General features: G+C 38.9%; 2 protein-coding genes across 2 annotated transcripts in view; one reads left to right on the top strand and one right to left on the bottom strand.

The window, feature by feature from the left end:
- Positions 1-17,119, top strand: part of LOC144200961 (F-box only protein 40) — a 75,021-nt gene that overhangs the window by 26,411 nt on the left and 31,491 nt on the right. Inside the window, exons 4-6 of the mRNA XM_077723362.1 lie at positions 3,542-5,291; positions 6,160-6,306; positions 9,362-9,473. Coding sequence (XP_077579488.1) covers positions 3,542-5,291; positions 6,160-6,306; positions 9,362-9,433 — 1,969 coding nt within the window. The 3' untranslated portion in view covers positions 9,434-9,473. The remainder of the gene's footprint in view (positions 1-3,541; positions 5,292-6,159; positions 6,307-9,361; positions 9,474-17,119) is intronic.
- On the bottom strand, positions 6,777-8,433 carry ttc36 (tetratricopeptide repeat domain 36). The gene is made up of 3 exons (XM_077723363.1): positions 8,268-8,433; positions 7,945-8,133; positions 6,777-7,270 (listed from the first exon to the last, which is right to left on the bottom strand). Exons 1-3 carry the CDS (start codon positions 8,371-8,373, stop codon positions 7,008-7,010), a joined length of 558 nt encoding a protein of 185 aa, XP_077579489.1. The 5' UTR covers positions 8,374-8,433; the 3' UTR covers positions 6,777-7,007.

Below are 17,119 nucleotides of genomic sequence, written 5' to 3'. Positions count from 1 at the left end.
CACCAACGTTTGTTGTCCCATCACTTTGGCCTCTTTATTAACACATTTGCCTGGTTTAATAAAAATGGAAATTCCCAAACGGGGCCAATCTTGAAGGAAGGGATAGCAATAAGATGGAGCCATTGGCTGGAATTGGAGCAGATTTATAGGAGCCTCCGCAAAGCGTAGAGGAAACTCTTTGCTTACCAAAAGTTCCAAGCGGCGGCACTTTTATTAGTCCTGCTGCCACCTTGACGCCTTGCGACTGTGAATTTTAATAAAGAGGAATACGACTTTTTTTATCAATCTTCAAGCCGCACTGTGATATTTCAGGACGTTAAATAACATGACATGGAAGCTTTGTGAATGCTTAACCCATGGCAGCCGGTTTTTGCTTCCATAAATGTATTTGTTGGAACGATTCCCCCTTTTGGCGCCGTCAGGTTCTGTCAGAGATGAGCGTGGAAATTAATTGCATTACAAGAGATGGATGTTAGACACACAATGCTGATGAGATTATTTTTGAAATGCTGCATGTTTGATTGTTTTAAATGCGCCACATGCTTGGACAAATAACATTTGGTTGGTGTTTGATGTGCAAGTTGAAATGATTTTATTTCATTTGAGAGACAAGAGCGTGGAAGTTATGAGCTTGGAATTGAATTCAATTTAAAGTTCGTGGGAAAGTCAAGGGTTAATTGAAGGCGTTTGAGATGCCACACTCAGGCACTGGAATTAAAAAGAGGGAAATTAACATTTTTATTTGAAATATGATATTAAATCGTATGGCGTCAGTAATGAAATTAGCTAAATGACATTGTAGTTTATTTCTATCAGCATGCTATGATTGCATTGTACAATATGGCTGTGTTAGGACCTACCATATGCATGCATGTACATCTATGTATGTATGCATATATGTATATATGTGCTTATATGTATGTATGTATATATGTGCTTATATATATGTATGTATGTATGTATATATGTGCTTATATATATGTATGTATGTATGTATATATGTGCTTATATATGTATATGTATGTATATATGTGCTTATATATATGTATGTATGTATATATGTGCTTATATATATGTATGTATGTATATATGTGCTTATATATATATGTATGTAAGTATATGTGCTTATATATATATGTATGTAAGTATATGTGCTTATATATATATTTCAGCAACACACCTAATTTATTTATGTATTTATTCATGTATTTATTCATTAACTTACTTATTACCTATATATTTATGTCTAAAAAGCCTTTCCTTTATCTACATCCTCACCCTCTTGCTACTGTGAAAACAGAATTTCCCCAACACGGGATGAATGAAGTTATCCAATCCAATCCAAAAAATAAAGTTTTTTTTAGGCAAACCATGGGTTTGAAAAAGGAGAAAATAGTTTGCTGTTAGTATGCTTTGTAGGGATGTTATAAATACTTTTAGGACTCGATGAACACAGTATTATTATTTTTTTTATTTATTTTGTTGAAGAGAACAAAGAATATATCCCTGGTAGGACTGATAGAGAATTTATCCACATGTTTTGTGTTCATATATCAGTGATTTTGCACATTACAATGAAATGTGCTCTTGCTTGGTGAATCCAATTATGTTTATCCATGCCAGTAACTCAAAAGTATGGTTCTGTATGATATGGTTTTCGGTATGTTTTCGTTCAAAACGACTCGAGAACAAATGCAATATTAAACGTAAGCGGTCTTAAAATTTTGGGAGAATGAAAGGTCACAGAGGTCAGAAAAGGCTCACAGAATTTTTATCATTTTACCCTGCCATTTTATGTATTGTTTTTAGATTTGTTTACCCGGTCCGTTGAGCATTGTTTGTCAAAATGTTTTTTTTTTTGTTTTTTAAGTGCATAGTGTTGTTTTCTTTCTTTGACAATCAGTGTTATTTTTGCTATTAGTAGTCCACACTTGTCCACTTTAGATGATTGCTGCACTATTGATTACGGCATGCATTGATTTTATAATTACATACGCTGAAATGACTGCAGTTTTCAGTTTTCAGAATTGTAAGAAAAAAAGTGCGGTAACATTTAATTTTAAATGGCAAAAAAAGCAAGATAGTATTGCTGTACTATTCCTTCTTTGAAAGGAATCAGACTGCCATCTACTGGAAACTAAAGCTCAGAAATAGCATGTGGTTATTAATGGAGTGAAAGAAACTGAAATATGTAACTCAACTCTGTCTGCCGTATGCATCAATTGACGTCCAATTTATTAAAACTAAATGAATATTTTATTGAAGTGAATTCTTTAACATAACATAGTTCTTTACCTCAAATGACTGTCCCTTTCTTGTGTTAAAAAATGAAACTCAAATCACATAAAATTACACCATTGTACTGTATGGTAACCGTATTTTCCGGACTATAAGTCACACTTCTTTCAAAGCGTAGCTGGGCCTTAGACTAATACAAAAGTGCGACTTCGTTGTTTTATTTTTTTGAGGGGGTGGGGTTTAGGGGGTCTATGGGCGTAATGTAGTGCTACCTATAGTTTAAAATGTACAGTGATATTATAAATACCAAACCAAAACCCCATCTTCCATTCACCATCATCTTCCATTTCAAATACTTTCTATGCAACGTTGCTGTAGAGTGACATCAACAACATTCCACTGCGGTGACTACAAACATCCATCAGCCGTTGAAGTGTTTAGTGGCAAGCTTATCACACACAAATGAGAGTCGCTGGCAGCTGTAACTTGACCTTGGCACTCCTGTAAAGCTGTGACAATGGCGCCCCGTTCGGCTCCCCCCCACCTATCGTAGTCCGCTTCGGTCTATTTATAAAGAACAAACACAGTGCAAGAGGTCAGTTAAAACGAGGTGACACCAACTCCAGAACAATAGGTGAGAAATTTTACTACTATTGCTGCGCTTGTTGTTGGGTTTTTTATACTAAAACTTAGGCAGAAAACATGTAAAACATGTTTTCTTGATATACTTTTCATTTGTAGGAATATACTACCACTAATATTCACTAACAATCCACTTTTTAGGAGATATTGCGGCATCAGTTCCAACTATGCAGAGGCAAACCGTTCCATAGTAGTCAATTGCTGTTGTACAAATTCAGTAGTTATGGATATTCAGTAGTTATGGATGAGTCATTTTTTCTCTTTTAATTGACAATATGTGTGTGAAACTCATAGTAGTTCGACTTTAACTGTTTGATAGATTGTTAATCTGTGTTTGCCTTGATGAAATAGAGAAAGTAAAACTAATACTAAGATTTTTTATATAAATAAATGGAGAGCAGACTTCTATTTAACCTTCCAAATTGAAACCACTACCTTAATTCACACCTCAATGACCTTTCACCTTTTCTCTTGTCATAATACTCCCCCTACAAATTTAAGTTAGTGATGAACTCCTCACACAATTCCTTCTCTGACCTCTCTAACCTTTAATCTTTAACCGCATCATCCAAATACCATCACCCGTCAAGTTTCATGTAACTTCAAATGACATGTACTGTAACTCCTGCTGAATAAAGCTGATCCATATTTTTGTTTTCAGGACGATGCCATCGATACGCCACGAGCACTGCGAGCAGTGTTTCACCACCCACTGCCAAGCACCCGCTTGGCTATCCTTGGGCTGCGTGGTCATCCACTGCCCCAACAACTGCGGCGCCTTGCTCCACACCTGCAAAGTTGAGGACCACCGTCTCCTGTGCCCTAACGAAATTGTGGCCTGTCTCAATGTGGACTACGGCTGCCCGTTGAGTATCCCACGCCACCGCCGGGGAATACACCTGAAAGCCTGCCCGGCTAGCGTGGTCGGCTGTTCTCAGGAGTGGAACCGTTGGCCAGCTCCCGATGGTGAACTGACCTTCTACAAGAATATTTCCCAAGAAAGTGAAAGCCATCTTGATGTCGCCTTGGCGCTGAGGGATCAAGACTTGTTGTTTCATTCCATCAAGATGAAGACTGTTTTCCCCGAGTTGATGTCGGTGGATCCTCTAGATCAAGATAGCGGGATGGCGAGGGGGGAGGAGCCGTGCTTGGCTTCCGGTGGATGTACGCCAAATGGGTGCATGGGATTGACAGAAGAAGAACCGAGTGATGTAGTAAGAAATGAATTAGATGTGGAAATGCTTCAGAACTACAGTTCCTGGGAGAGAATATTTAGGAAGGAGAGAAATGGGTGCGAACAGACGAGTGGAGCAAAGAAAGGAGGAAGCGAAATCGGTCAGTCCAGGGAAAATTCGTCATGTGAGAATGAAGTGTCTGGTCTGGCGCCCTGGCAGGATGGCGTCTTGGAAAGATTGGGCAAAGAGGCCAATATTGGAGAGTACAACATGTACCTGGCGCATCATGGTTCTATGCTCATTAACTTTGGACAACTGAGTGCCTGCACCCCAAGAGAGAAGGATTTTGTTTATGGAAGCTTGGAACCCATCGACGTGATGACAGTCCGCTCTTTTAACGTCCCCAGCAGCTACCGGGCCAAGCGCTGCCACCTAAAAGACACGACTCGCAAGATCAAGACGGCGCACCAGAGTGTGGACACCCTGGACTTGGACGTCTCCCATGAACAGGTGCCCAAGTGCGACGAAGTCGATGCCGCGTTGCTTTGCTGTCTGGAGAAAGAATTTAAAGGTCACCTCATCTCCGAAAGCACCGGCTTGGACGGACTATACGTTGACGTGGGGACTCAAACATACGAATTTGATTCGGCGCCGTTCCCACCCGAGGCCTCGCTCGCCGACGTCGTGGCAGGCCGACCACGGCGTCTTCACGTTTGTACCGAATCTGAGTCGGTCACTCGCCGGCATAACAAGACGAGCTCAGTCTTCAGCTACGCGTGCGGACTTTTCTTCCGCCGTGACGAATACGGTTCGCACTTCAGGAACGTGCACGCCGACGTCCAAGCAGGACTCGGGGGCTGGTTTCTACAACGTTGCCCCCTAGCGTACCTTGGCTGCACTTTTGCCAGGACTAGGTTTCAACCGGACGGTCCAAAGGCTGAGGTTAGATACCACCAAGATGTGGACAAGCTGGTCATCCGTCCAAATGTCCCCCGAGAGTTAATCGAGGGTGACGAAACGGCACGTGGCCCCAATCCCCTGAGCCGACTCCCCCTGGAGATTCTTCTACACGTCGCCGGATACTTGGACTCCATTGCTTTATCGCAGTTGTCTCAAGTGTCCCGCCAGATGAGGGACGTGTGCGCCACCCTGTTGCAGACCCGTGGGATGGTTTCCCTCAAGTGGGAGAAGAAGACATATTCCCACGGGGGGACTTCGTGGAAGAGTCGAAAGAAAGCAAGTATTTCTTACCTATCGTTTTACTATCACATTCTTCCAAATGACTGTTTTTACAGTAGCATTTTGTGGTTGCACCTCTTCGAAAGAAGTATTTTCACCACTTTAAGACGCACTTAAGTCTTAAATTTTCTCCAAAATAGACAGGGCACCTTATAATCCAGTGTGCTTTAGTAATTGGTCTCCATTTTCAAATATTCCTATAATGCGTACATGTTGATGTTGAACCAGTTCCTCTTGTTGTGATGTCAAGTGAAAGGGCACAGGCAGTATATTTATGTTCGGATGGAGATCACAAGACAAGCAACAAGCATGACGTGATGCGAGAGACGGGGAATGGTCTGACAGGGGGCCAAATAGGTGATCATTCATAGCTGATAACACAACCTGCTCAACAGCTGAGCGTGCGCTCTCAATAAAGGTCGTAAATTGTCTTGTTTTGAAGTGGACACACACAAAAAACATAGGCTGTCCTCATGTGCAGTGTGGAAAATGCTTTATTGCTGTCCAAATGATGAAAATGTCTTTGAAATTGGCCCATGTAAGCTGAAATTGAACCAAAATGCAAATTTGACATACCATATTTTCACAAATATAAGGCGCACCGTCAATGAATGACACATTTAATTATTTTTTCCATATATAAAGCACACTGGATCGTGTATTTTGGAGAAAATTTAAGACTTAAGTGCGCCTTATAGTCGTGAAAATACGGTATTTTTTTTCAAATGCAGTATTATTTTAAGTAGACTGTTAGTTTTTTTCTTATCCTTTTCAGATCAAGCTACATTTTTATGCAGAAATACACACAGATATAGTTTTCCCCTCGTTATAATGTAATAATAATAAAATGTCTTGTGCTCGACAGGTTTGGGAGTTCAGCTCACTGTTTTGTCCCGTGGAGCGATGGCGTTTCAGCAACACGCCCCCCATGGCAAATCACCTCCACAAGTGCCCCTTCTACTTGAAAGAGGAGCAACGCACTGAACCTGTAGCTTTAAGAGGCTTGCATGAGGTCAGCAGAGAGGTCAAATGATAAATATGTTAAATATGCTGTAAAAGGGGTTACATTGCCGTCTTCTGGGGAAAAGATAGAATACATTTCAGCACATACTGCATTCATTCTGACTTTTGAGTACCAACTCGTCTTTTATAAAATCATTCACGGTCACTGACGGCAATAGACGTCCAATTATCCGTTAATTTGACGCTTTGGATGAAAAATTGAGGTCAATTTTGCAGTTTTCACATTTGTTAAAACTGTTTTTAGACCTGAATTCACAAGAAATGTGGTTGATGACGCTCTCAATTTGAGTGTTAAACCTTTTTAGTGCATCCCTTTTTCTGAACATTTTGACAAATACTTTTAAAATATATAAATGACTTTATAGATATGACATAACTATAATTGAAACCTAGCGTTTATTCATGAATTTTTGTAGGCTAGATGATGGAAAATGAAGTTTTTCCCATAAGTAGAGACTGTTTGTTTCTTTAAATTTTTATTATAACCTTGTCCTATAAAGCAATAATTAATTATTAATTGCCACGCAATACCATTGAAACTTCTGACCTGAAAAATGTGTGTGTTGGATTACAGGTAAAAGTCCATGTTAAAAGCCTTTAAATTCAGTAAAAGTACAAATTTTGAAAAAAATATAGAAAGAAAAGCCTTTGGAATTCCCCTTTTCCAAACCATACATTTATATAAATCATCTACTGGCTAATGTCGGGGTTCCGGAGCTTGCCTATGACCTCACAGAGCATCTTGTTGCAAAGCGCGGCGTATGGGTTCAGCTGCACCAGCTGTTGTCGGGCAAACTGGTTGCCCAACGCCGCCGCCTTTTGGAAGTCGTCCCGGGCTTCGTCGTTTTGGCTCGCCAGCCTACGCAGGAGGCCTCGCTGCACTAACGCCTGGCAGGCTGTCCGACCCTGGCCCCCGCTCAGGGAGATGGCACGGTCCAAGTCCGCCAGAGCACCTCAAGGCAGAGAAAAATGGGATAAAAATACCGCATGGTACTCGAGATATCCACCTAAGCAGCCAAAAGCACTCAACTTTTGCCCTCATTCTCCAGGATATATTTTTAGTTTGACTTTTTTAAAAGTTATCATTAGCTTTTGGTAGTTAGTAGTGGAGAATTAATAGTGAAACCACCCATTGACAAAAATTGGTGTCCATTTCAAATTTTGACCTTTGACTCCCTTAGCCGCGGATCAGCTCCTCCATTTTATATTGGAAAACATATCCAAAAAAGATAAACAGCAATGTTCCCTCTAATTTTTCATTGGTCTGGGCAGAAAGACAACCTCCCTGAGCGCACTGGGTACCAGTATGAGCGACATAATTGCTCGCTATGGGCACACCAGTATCACACCTGGCATAAGCAGGTGCCTGTCATTGTTCCCTCTAAATTTTCATGTAAAACATGCTGTAAAACACAAAAAAATATAAGAGTGGACAGAGCTACTGCCACTGGCTGCCGCGTCAACGGCGCCATCATGGGGAAAGGGGTAAAAAAATGTTTGGATTTTATTTACTGCGCGCCATATGATTGCTGCTGCGCAGAGAAGACGAGAGTAGTGCACAATTGCTTAAAGGGAACAATGGTTAACAGATCTGAAAATGAGCTTGTCATAGCCCAACTTTTGCTACCTGCTGCATTTCCTCGGAGTCGATGAACCTGTGCCCGGTTGTTGTAGGCCGAGGGGCGCTTGGGCAGAATTTGTATGGCTTGGTTGAAAAGCTCAAGGGACTTCTGCAAGTCCCCCGCCTCGGCAGAAGAGACCCCGTTAGACTCCAAGTTCTTGACCTGCCTTAGCGAGTCTGCATCAAAGGAGCTGTCTTTTGAAGGGCAGATATCAAGTCATTCAACATGAACACTTAAATATCAGCATTTTATTTCCTACAGGAATTAACTTCTGCTCTAAAAAATAGGCGGAAAAAGTGTAAAATCACTATAATGTGTGTAGGCTTACCATCATCTGTTAATTCCTGATTCCGGTCCTGTTCGGAGATGTTCCCAAAAGGGGAGTTAGGGTTGAAAATAGCCTGCAGGACAGCTTGGTCGTGCTCTGATGCCATGGTGTGCAGGGGGAAAAAAAAAGAAGCGATTTGGGCTTTGCGATCGAAATGTATCAAGCCAGCCAATAGGATGAGGGGCGGTGGAGGAGGAGGTGGACTTTGAGCACATCTGTGTGTGGTTTGTTGGAATAGCAATGCCTCTTCAGTACCAGTACGGAAACAATAGGAAAAAACACATGGAGACTAATAGACACTTCATTGGTCATCTCAACACAATGTGACATTGTGGATTGAAATAATTTATTTTTTCTTGCTAATGTAAAATGTGTGACTCAGCTGAATAAAGACTGGAAAACATTGGGATTTTTTTCTTTTGTTAAACAGTCGGAACAGAAAAAAGACTCCATTTAAAGGAATTCATATCAGGCGATACATTGTTGTAAGATACATATATCCAATAAATATTTATGGTAGTTTGCTTGGTAATGTTATTATAGCTTGATTTTTGTCTAAAAATATAACCTAACTTTCTAAATGTATTATATTTAATGAGATGTATATTTCCCTTCAAGTCAATCTCAAGAGATAAAGGCACTACTGGTAATGCCCATGTTTTACCACTAGATAGAACCCTTGCATTTTGTATTTTTTTTTAGTATGCTGCACTCAATTTTACTTTTTATGAAGTAGAATATTTGAAAAAAAACAGGTTCAGAATATCATTAAGGGCTGTCACTATACTGTATTTCTGGTTTATATTCGTTTTAAATGTATACATTTTATAATATTGCAATTGATTTGGACACAAGGTATTTATGGGGATTTTATTCATATGTATATAAATACAAAATACGTATAGATTGATTACAGATGCTTGCTGACATGTTTGTGTTTAGACATCTGACGTAAAATTAATTCAATTTATTTTAGTTAGGTAAGTAAAGTTTTTATATTGAGTATTTGGTTGTTGCAATCATTAATAATTGACTGATTTACTAAAAAGAAAAACCTAATTGTTGATACTAAAAACAGATCTGTTTTTTTTCAGCTTGAATATAAAAAGGAAAAATCATCTGTGAAAATGACAAACTACCCAAATTGCAAAAAGCACCAAGATTAACCTCAACATTTCCGGAAAAAACAGACGGACTGTCTGAGTGGTAGGTTTATTTTTTCCTTTCTTCCAAACGAGTGCACACAAACGAACATTGACTAAAAAGGAATGGATAAATTGACCTAGAATCAGTAAGCACGAACAACTTAAGAGTTCAGCCTCCATCATTATTATACACAATTATATAAGGATAAAGTTTGGGCTACCACTTGGTCGTGTATCTCTGTGATGTAACCTTTCATTGACGTTAATATGCAAGGAGTTAAATGAAGGTTTTCAACTGTGATAGGTTTTCTTATCAGCATTCCTTTCCCTTTGAAAGTTTCTATTTATTGTCAAACATCTTCTTTGACCTATACATAGCCAGTTCTCTTTGAATAGCATTCAAATAACACTGAAAACGATTTATATAAGCGTGTATGAAGACTGTCGGGTCGCTTGTAAGGCCTCAGGGCGACTGGATGGAATTCAGGTGATGTTTTTTTTTTTGGGGGGGGGGGGGGCGGGGAAGTGTCACTTTATAAGAAGCTTAGCCAGTTTTGGCTCACTTTGATGTCTTGGGATCATTGGCAGAGGCCAAGAAGCAAAATGCAATCACGAGGTGTATGCGACAGATTAGAGTAGAATTTCGGGAGTAGTGTCTTTTCTCAATTGCTTCATTGTTTCCTTGTTTTATCATCTGTTGAATGATATATTGTAGTTAGTCATTCATTGCGCCAAGATACATTTAAGTCAATCTTCACAAAGAAAATACGACTACTATTTGAAATGTGAGATGCGTAATATCACCATTCTATTGTAAGGCATTTTTGGGAATCTATATTTAATTAGAGAAGTACTACTTTGTGTTTTTATGTATTGTAAAAATAGAGTAATCAAGCACAATGCTTATTTTTTGACTTTTTTGTCGTCCAACTATATATATAGAGTACTATTTTGCTTTATATTTATGGATTATTTTGTAATTTTTTGTAACTCAGTCACCATCATAGTTCGTGATCATGTATAAGCAAGTTTTTGGGCTATGGGGGGAAACCGGAGCACCCGGGGAAAACCCACACAAGCCCTTGAGAGAACATGCAAACTCTGGACCATCCTAGAATCAAACCCTCGACCGGTGAGGCCGAAAGGCCTATTACTAACATAGTATTTTCACGACTATAAGGTGCACTTAAAAGTCTGAAATGTACTACAAAATAGACGCCTTTGTAATCCAGTGTGCTTTATATATGGAAAAAATGTGTCTTTCATTGAGGGTGCGCCTTATAATGCAGTGCGCCTTATAATGCAGTGCACCTTATAATGCAGTGCACCTTATAATGCAGTGCACCTTATAATGCAGTGCGCCTTACAATGCATTGCACCTTATAATGCAGTGCGCCTTATTAAGCAGTGCGCCTTATAATGCAGTGCCCCTTATAATGCAATATACCTCATAAAGCAGTGCGCCTTATAATGCAGTGCGCCTTATAATGCAGTGCGCCTTATTAAGCAGTGCACCTTATAATGCAGTGCGCCTTATAATGCATTGAACCTTATAGTCGTGAAAATACAGTTCTACAATAACACACACCACAGACTATGTTCACTGTGCTATATTTCAAACCCATTTTGCAACTTAACTTATTTCCACAGTAGGCTGAAAATAGGGCAATTTTCCGTCAATCACTAAGGATGGAAAAATATGAAAATATATGAGCCAATTTACACTTTTTTTTTCGCTGTTTCCGAGTCAAGTGTTGCCCTGGTATGATGCACTCGGGCAACCGTTGTGTGTGGACGTGGATTTGTGTGTGTGTGTGTGTGTGTGTGTGTTCAAGCAGGCCTTTGAAAGTCCTCCATTAGAAAGGGAAATGAGCTCACGGGCAAATCCAGGCAGACCGCTTTCACCTAACCTGCTCGCGCCACAAAACCCAGTCACGCCTCGGGATCTTATTTAACAGTTGATGTCACGCGCTTTCACGTTTTCAGGCAGAACTCATTTGGAAAATGAAAAAGGCATTGTTACTAAAGAAGAGTAGGGAAGAAAAAAAAACAGAAAACGGTCACATTTTTTTTTGCTCATGGCCGCCCAAGAGTGGCGCTCTCATCCCGGAAACTCCTCCTCGAGTCGAGATCTCCCAGATGAAATGTTCACGTGCGCACCCTTGAATAAAACATGGCTGTTCTGTATGCCTTTAGCAATACAACAACATCAAGACGCATCTGGATGAGAGGAGCCATTTTGTCTTAGGTTGGATTTTCACTGCAATTCTCGTGTAATGCCTATAATTCATTCTCTTTTCATGTACTTTATAGTATTTCAAGCACGGGCTTCTACGTCCCCCTTTTTTTTTCTTCTCGCCTTGTCTCAGTCGCCCTCAATTGACTTTCCTGTGTGTAACCTCGGTATTATCTCGCAGACTTAGGAAACAATTTACCTCAGGGGTAGCAAAATGGTGCCTGTGGGTTTTCACGTAGTCCTCAAGGACCCCCTTAAGTCATCTTGTAGGCTAGCTCGGAAAATATCTTTGACAGAATTAATATTGATTTAAATATTTTTTACATTGTTCGAGGCTTGTAAATCCAGGTTCTCTAAAGTGGTCGTCAAGGGCTGCTGTGGGTCCTGGTTTTTGTTCTAGTTCATGGGTGTCAAAGTGGTGGCCCGGGGGTTAAATCTGGCCCCGGCGCATCATTTTGTAAGGCCCAGGAAAGTAAATCATGAGTGCCGACTTTATGTTTTAGGATCAAAATAAAATGGAGTATAGATGTATGTTAAATTTCCTGATTATCCCCCTTTTTCAATCAATAATTGTCATTTTTTAATACATTATTTCTGTTTATAGTTCAATAATCATTTAGTAAAATCAAAAAGTATATTAAAAAAAGCTACAATTTTCATTATTTTAGATCTATTAAAAAAACTAAATATTCAGGGCTTTTAATCCAGTTCTTTTAATCCATTTATAAAAAAAAAAAAATCGAAATATTATATCTAATGATCCGGCCCAAATGAAATCGAGTTGACATTTGAACCAATCAAATTTCTGCTAAAACAAGCAACCTTCCTCAGCCTTGTGTGGGTTTTCTCTGGGTACTTCAGTTGCCTCCGATATCCCCCAAAACATGCACCATAGACTGGGTAAACACTCTAAATTGGTCCTAGCTGTGAACAGTTATTTTTCTTATTGTGCTCTGCGATTGGCTGGCTACTCATTTTGGTCCCTGGAGTCAGCTGGGATTGGCTCTAGCACCCCCTGCCACCCTTGTGAGGATGAGTAGTACAGAAAATGAATGGATGAGAAACATATGCTTTTGTAAGACAGCAAATTGGGTGAGGAAGTCTCTTCGTGTGTAGTTTGAATGAAATCCTACAACCACAATTGTATCACATAAATTCCATATAATAATAATACAAGGATGTTTTTTTTATTGCCGCGAGTAGTGTACATCTCTTACACGATAACCCCCGCCCCCCCTCACAGACAACATGTATTTTTTTTTGTGCGAAGCCCCCGTAGTCAGCTAAAGGCGAATGGCGGTGACCTCAGTGATGCTCGGATTCATCACCGAGAGCCACGCGACGACCCACAAACCCATGCGGCATCAGCCGTCATTTCAAAATGGGAGGTAGAGAAGGCAAGCGGTTTTCTTGATGTCCAGATAAAGTCGGTTTTAGCCGAAGGCAAAGCCACAGATGCTGCATCATTTCGCTGTGTTCTATTTTCTGCATCACTTTAACTTTTAAAGAGACCAAACCACATTCAGACAGAATCAACTACACTGATGCCATTTAAAAAAAAAACAGCAGTACCTCTATTACGAATGTTTACCCATATGAAATATTCAGTTAAAATTCATTTCAATACATATAATTAGAACTTAACAGCTTTAACATAGCCTAGCGATCAAATTTATGTACTTTACAAAGAGCGACCAAACACTATGATTATTTCCTACTCTTGGCCAGACTTCTAAATATGTATTTTGTATCAAAATAATTTTAAGAATCAAGCAGTTTTACATGAAAAAAAATTGTTGATTTTTTTGCCATTTTAACTTACTGCAACGATTAATTTAAAAACGCAACTGCATTTTCTAATCAAGTTTTCCACTCAATTATTTTGAAAGTAATGTAGCCTGCTTTCTTTTAAAAAACATGTCCGTTCTCATTGTTTCAACCCGCGTAAACACGTGACCGGACGTTTGGTCGCCGGTCTTTTGGTCCATTTTGGTCGCCGGTCAAATGTACTCATATATTAAACAGTACTTACATATTAAACTCTCTTTTTTAGATATTAAACTCTCTCAGGACTGCGTAAACATGTTAAAAGGTGAGTTATAGTTGATTAGCTTGTTGTGTATTTTAATTTCTTTGCAAGAATTAGTTGCTTAAAAGTAGAAAACTATTTGAAAAGCATTACAAAATGAGATCATATTGAGCGTGTATAGAATTCCCATATAATCCAAGAACCCCATGTAAACATATCACCCATTTGATCAAATTGTGCCAGTTGTAAACAGTGTTGAAAATGTTGACATTTAGTCAGAGTCGAAATTCCCCTGACATTGAACGATTACACAAGCTGACAAGAAACGGGTACCGCTTTCGTCCTTTGACCTCGGTTATATACCCTTGAAAATGGATCGCTTTGGGTGTTTTTTCCCGGCCGGAACATGAATTCATTTGTCCCAGCTGATTCTCGTCACTCCACAAATATCAAAACGGCATCAACTATATCAACGAGATTAACAATATGAGCTTTGGTACCAGTCATTAGACGAAAAACGGAAAAAATACTGCTATTGTTTTGAGAAGCATCTTGATAATAGTCCTTCAAAAGTTATGGTGTTGTTCCTCTAGTCCGGTCGGATAGAATTTTGCCGTGCCGACCATCTGTCTCTCTTGGCTCGTCTCAGTGCAAAAAAAAAAGACAATTTGCAGTGTACACAAACCCGCCCGATCTCACATACTCGCACAGACAGAAAAATCACTGAAGCGTGGCCTTCATTTTTTTCGTAAACACACTTTCTCATCTTCACTACTTTTGTATTTGTCACTGGGTTACTTTGAAACGAAGTTGATTCTTGTTATTTAGGTTCGAAAACACATAGAACATCGCAGTAATAATAAGAAACAAGAGGTAGAATATGTGAAATAATGCATAGCAGGTTAGAGTGTAACTAAATTATGTGAAATGTATTGAATGAGGTTGTCAGGGCAACTTCTCAATTATGCTGCTATCGTTTTTTTTTCATTAATTTAATGTGATTAGGATTTATTGCAGTCAAGTGAGTCACTCTTTTTATAACATGACAGAAATTAAAAGTTGACACTTTTGTCTAGAGGTAATTAAAACCTTGACTTGAGATATGATGACAGATTCGTGAGTTATTGCAGAATGTCAAAAGTCATATTTCATAGTCGGTAAAGAGAATTTTTCGATTTTTTTGACCCTTTATCCTTGTAGCAATTGCTAGGGACGTGTAGAAAAATAAAGCTCAATATTATCTAATTTTATAATGGTTTTCAAATAGTTTCTGTTTTTCAAGAGTTAATTCTTGCAAAGAAATCAAAAAATCACAAACAGAAAACCACTTATTACACTTATATTTTCATTCTAGCTAACAAACGTAAACACTTGACTAACATTGCGTTTCGGAATGAATCGACGTGGTCCGTTAAAGTGTAATTTTCTGGAAAAAACACAATGTTTTTCCGTAGTTTTGGTACGAATTGTAAAAAATATTAGTTGGGTAAAGACTTGGTGTAGTAAACTACGGACATTTTGTAGTATTTGGAAGCGCTGATGTGTGTTTTCTTGCTTTGGGTTGCTTGAAAAGTGTCTCTCACACCAGATTTTTCCAAAACTGCTGCTTCACCTTCGTGAAATTAGAAAAGTTTCTTTTGCAACAATGAAAAATCAATGCTATTGTACTTGGAACTTCTTTCTTAGAATCATCCTAGTGTAAACATGGTCTTAGTCTTGATCCCTTTCCTGGCTGTCCTTCCCCAATTTTACAAATACAAAAATAGTCCCATAAAAAACAGATTTTCATATCATAACCCTCTATTCTCCAGCAATTTTGAAGCACTTTGTCCATATTCCTATTTCTTTGATTACTTCACTATAAATCAAGATCTGCCCACTTTACAGACTGAACAGTAAAAACCATACGAGCATTTTGAGAAATGAAATATAGAATCTTCATCCTAATATTATTGCACAGTCGTAGTCGATCCATATGAGATAGGTCCGCCCCCGGGGGGGGGGGGGGGGGGGTGGCTGCCAGGTAAGCGGGCAAATAAATAGATGTCACTTTAATAAATGTATCGGACTGCCGAATCAATTCTAATTGATCCCCATTTATGAAACTTGGCAGGGACATTCATTAAGCCGCTGAGGGTTTGCCAAGATTGATTAAATAGGCCTCGCGGCCGCATCGGTTTGTCTCCGCGTCAAAACAACCACTCGCTAGCAAAGTGCGCCATTGGGTTTGTATACAATGGCCATATAATATGTCTTATTTGAACGTTGGCTATTTCTTGCCTGACTGGCAATTTCCTCCAATGGAATTCTTATAAAAGTGGAATTATAGAACTTGGCTAGATGGACCATGGAGGTGTCTCTTAATAACATAAAGCTACTCGTTGGTTTTGGGCTGGCCTCCAGGGGGACTGTGGCGTCACCTTTGATAGAATTTATGGTTGTGCTCCCATTGAAAAGTTTCAAGGGTAGCAGCATTTTTCACTTTGCTGCGTTGTTGGAAAAATATAGTCTATGCTTAGTGACCTCTAGGCTGGATTAGAGTCAGTCTATTAGCAGTAAGGCTCTCCGCTGGGCGCCAAATGCTACTGCTTCAGTACTCAGGTGATTTAGCTGCTGTTGAAGGATCTTGTGTCAACCCCATTGACAGTAAAAAAATGTCCACCCCTGGTAGGGGCTACTCCAAAAAAATGTGGTGACTAAAATTGATTATTATAACTAGACAAAGTTGTTTTTTCAATGGCTGACCCAATTGTGGAGCTGGAAAATGGAAAATGAAGGTCGATAAAGGAAGTAAAAGCATGAAGGAAAAGCTATTGTTAGGTTGACACTTTACTGTAACACAAGGAAATTCGGAATTTTTGGAAAAAAATGGATTTTTGGGGAAATAAAAATGGCAAAAATATTTTTTTGGAAAAATTATTAAAATAAACGAATGCATACTAAATTGAAAAATGATGGACATACATTTTTATTAAAAAAAGGACTGATTTCTTAGCTATATTTGGTAGAGTGGGCACTCCTTTGAGGTATGTAATAAGAAAAAAATAATAATTATATATATATATTGTAATAATAAAAAAATAATAATTTTCTCACATTTGTGACATTTGATCTCATTAAAATATAACACTAATACTTTCATTTTTTTTCTTGAGTCATCTTAAACACAAACGTAAAACAGACAGACATGTCAAACCAAATAGTTTCACTTACAGGCAGGTGATAATTACATAAAATATGAAAGAAAATGAAAAACAAATCTCAGCATAACACAAGAAAATCCACAATACTTGTACATTTTACAAATTCATCTTTATGCAGTCACCAAATGTCAAATTGTCCAAGCCGGAAGCCAATTTGACTTTGACAGCAATTCTAATGTCATTTGCTTAACTTTAATTAACAAAATATATGTGAAAAACTCACTACATTGGTCTTTTCT

Source organism: Stigmatopora nigra, chromosome 8, assembly GCF_051989575.1.
Source record: "Stigmatopora nigra isolate UIUO_SnigA chromosome 8, RoL_Snig_1.1, whole genome shotgun sequence".
NCBI lineage: Eukaryota > Metazoa > Chordata > Actinopteri > Syngnathiformes > Syngnathidae > Stigmatopora > Stigmatopora nigra.
This window is presented reverse-complemented; position numbering and strand designations above follow the sequence as displayed.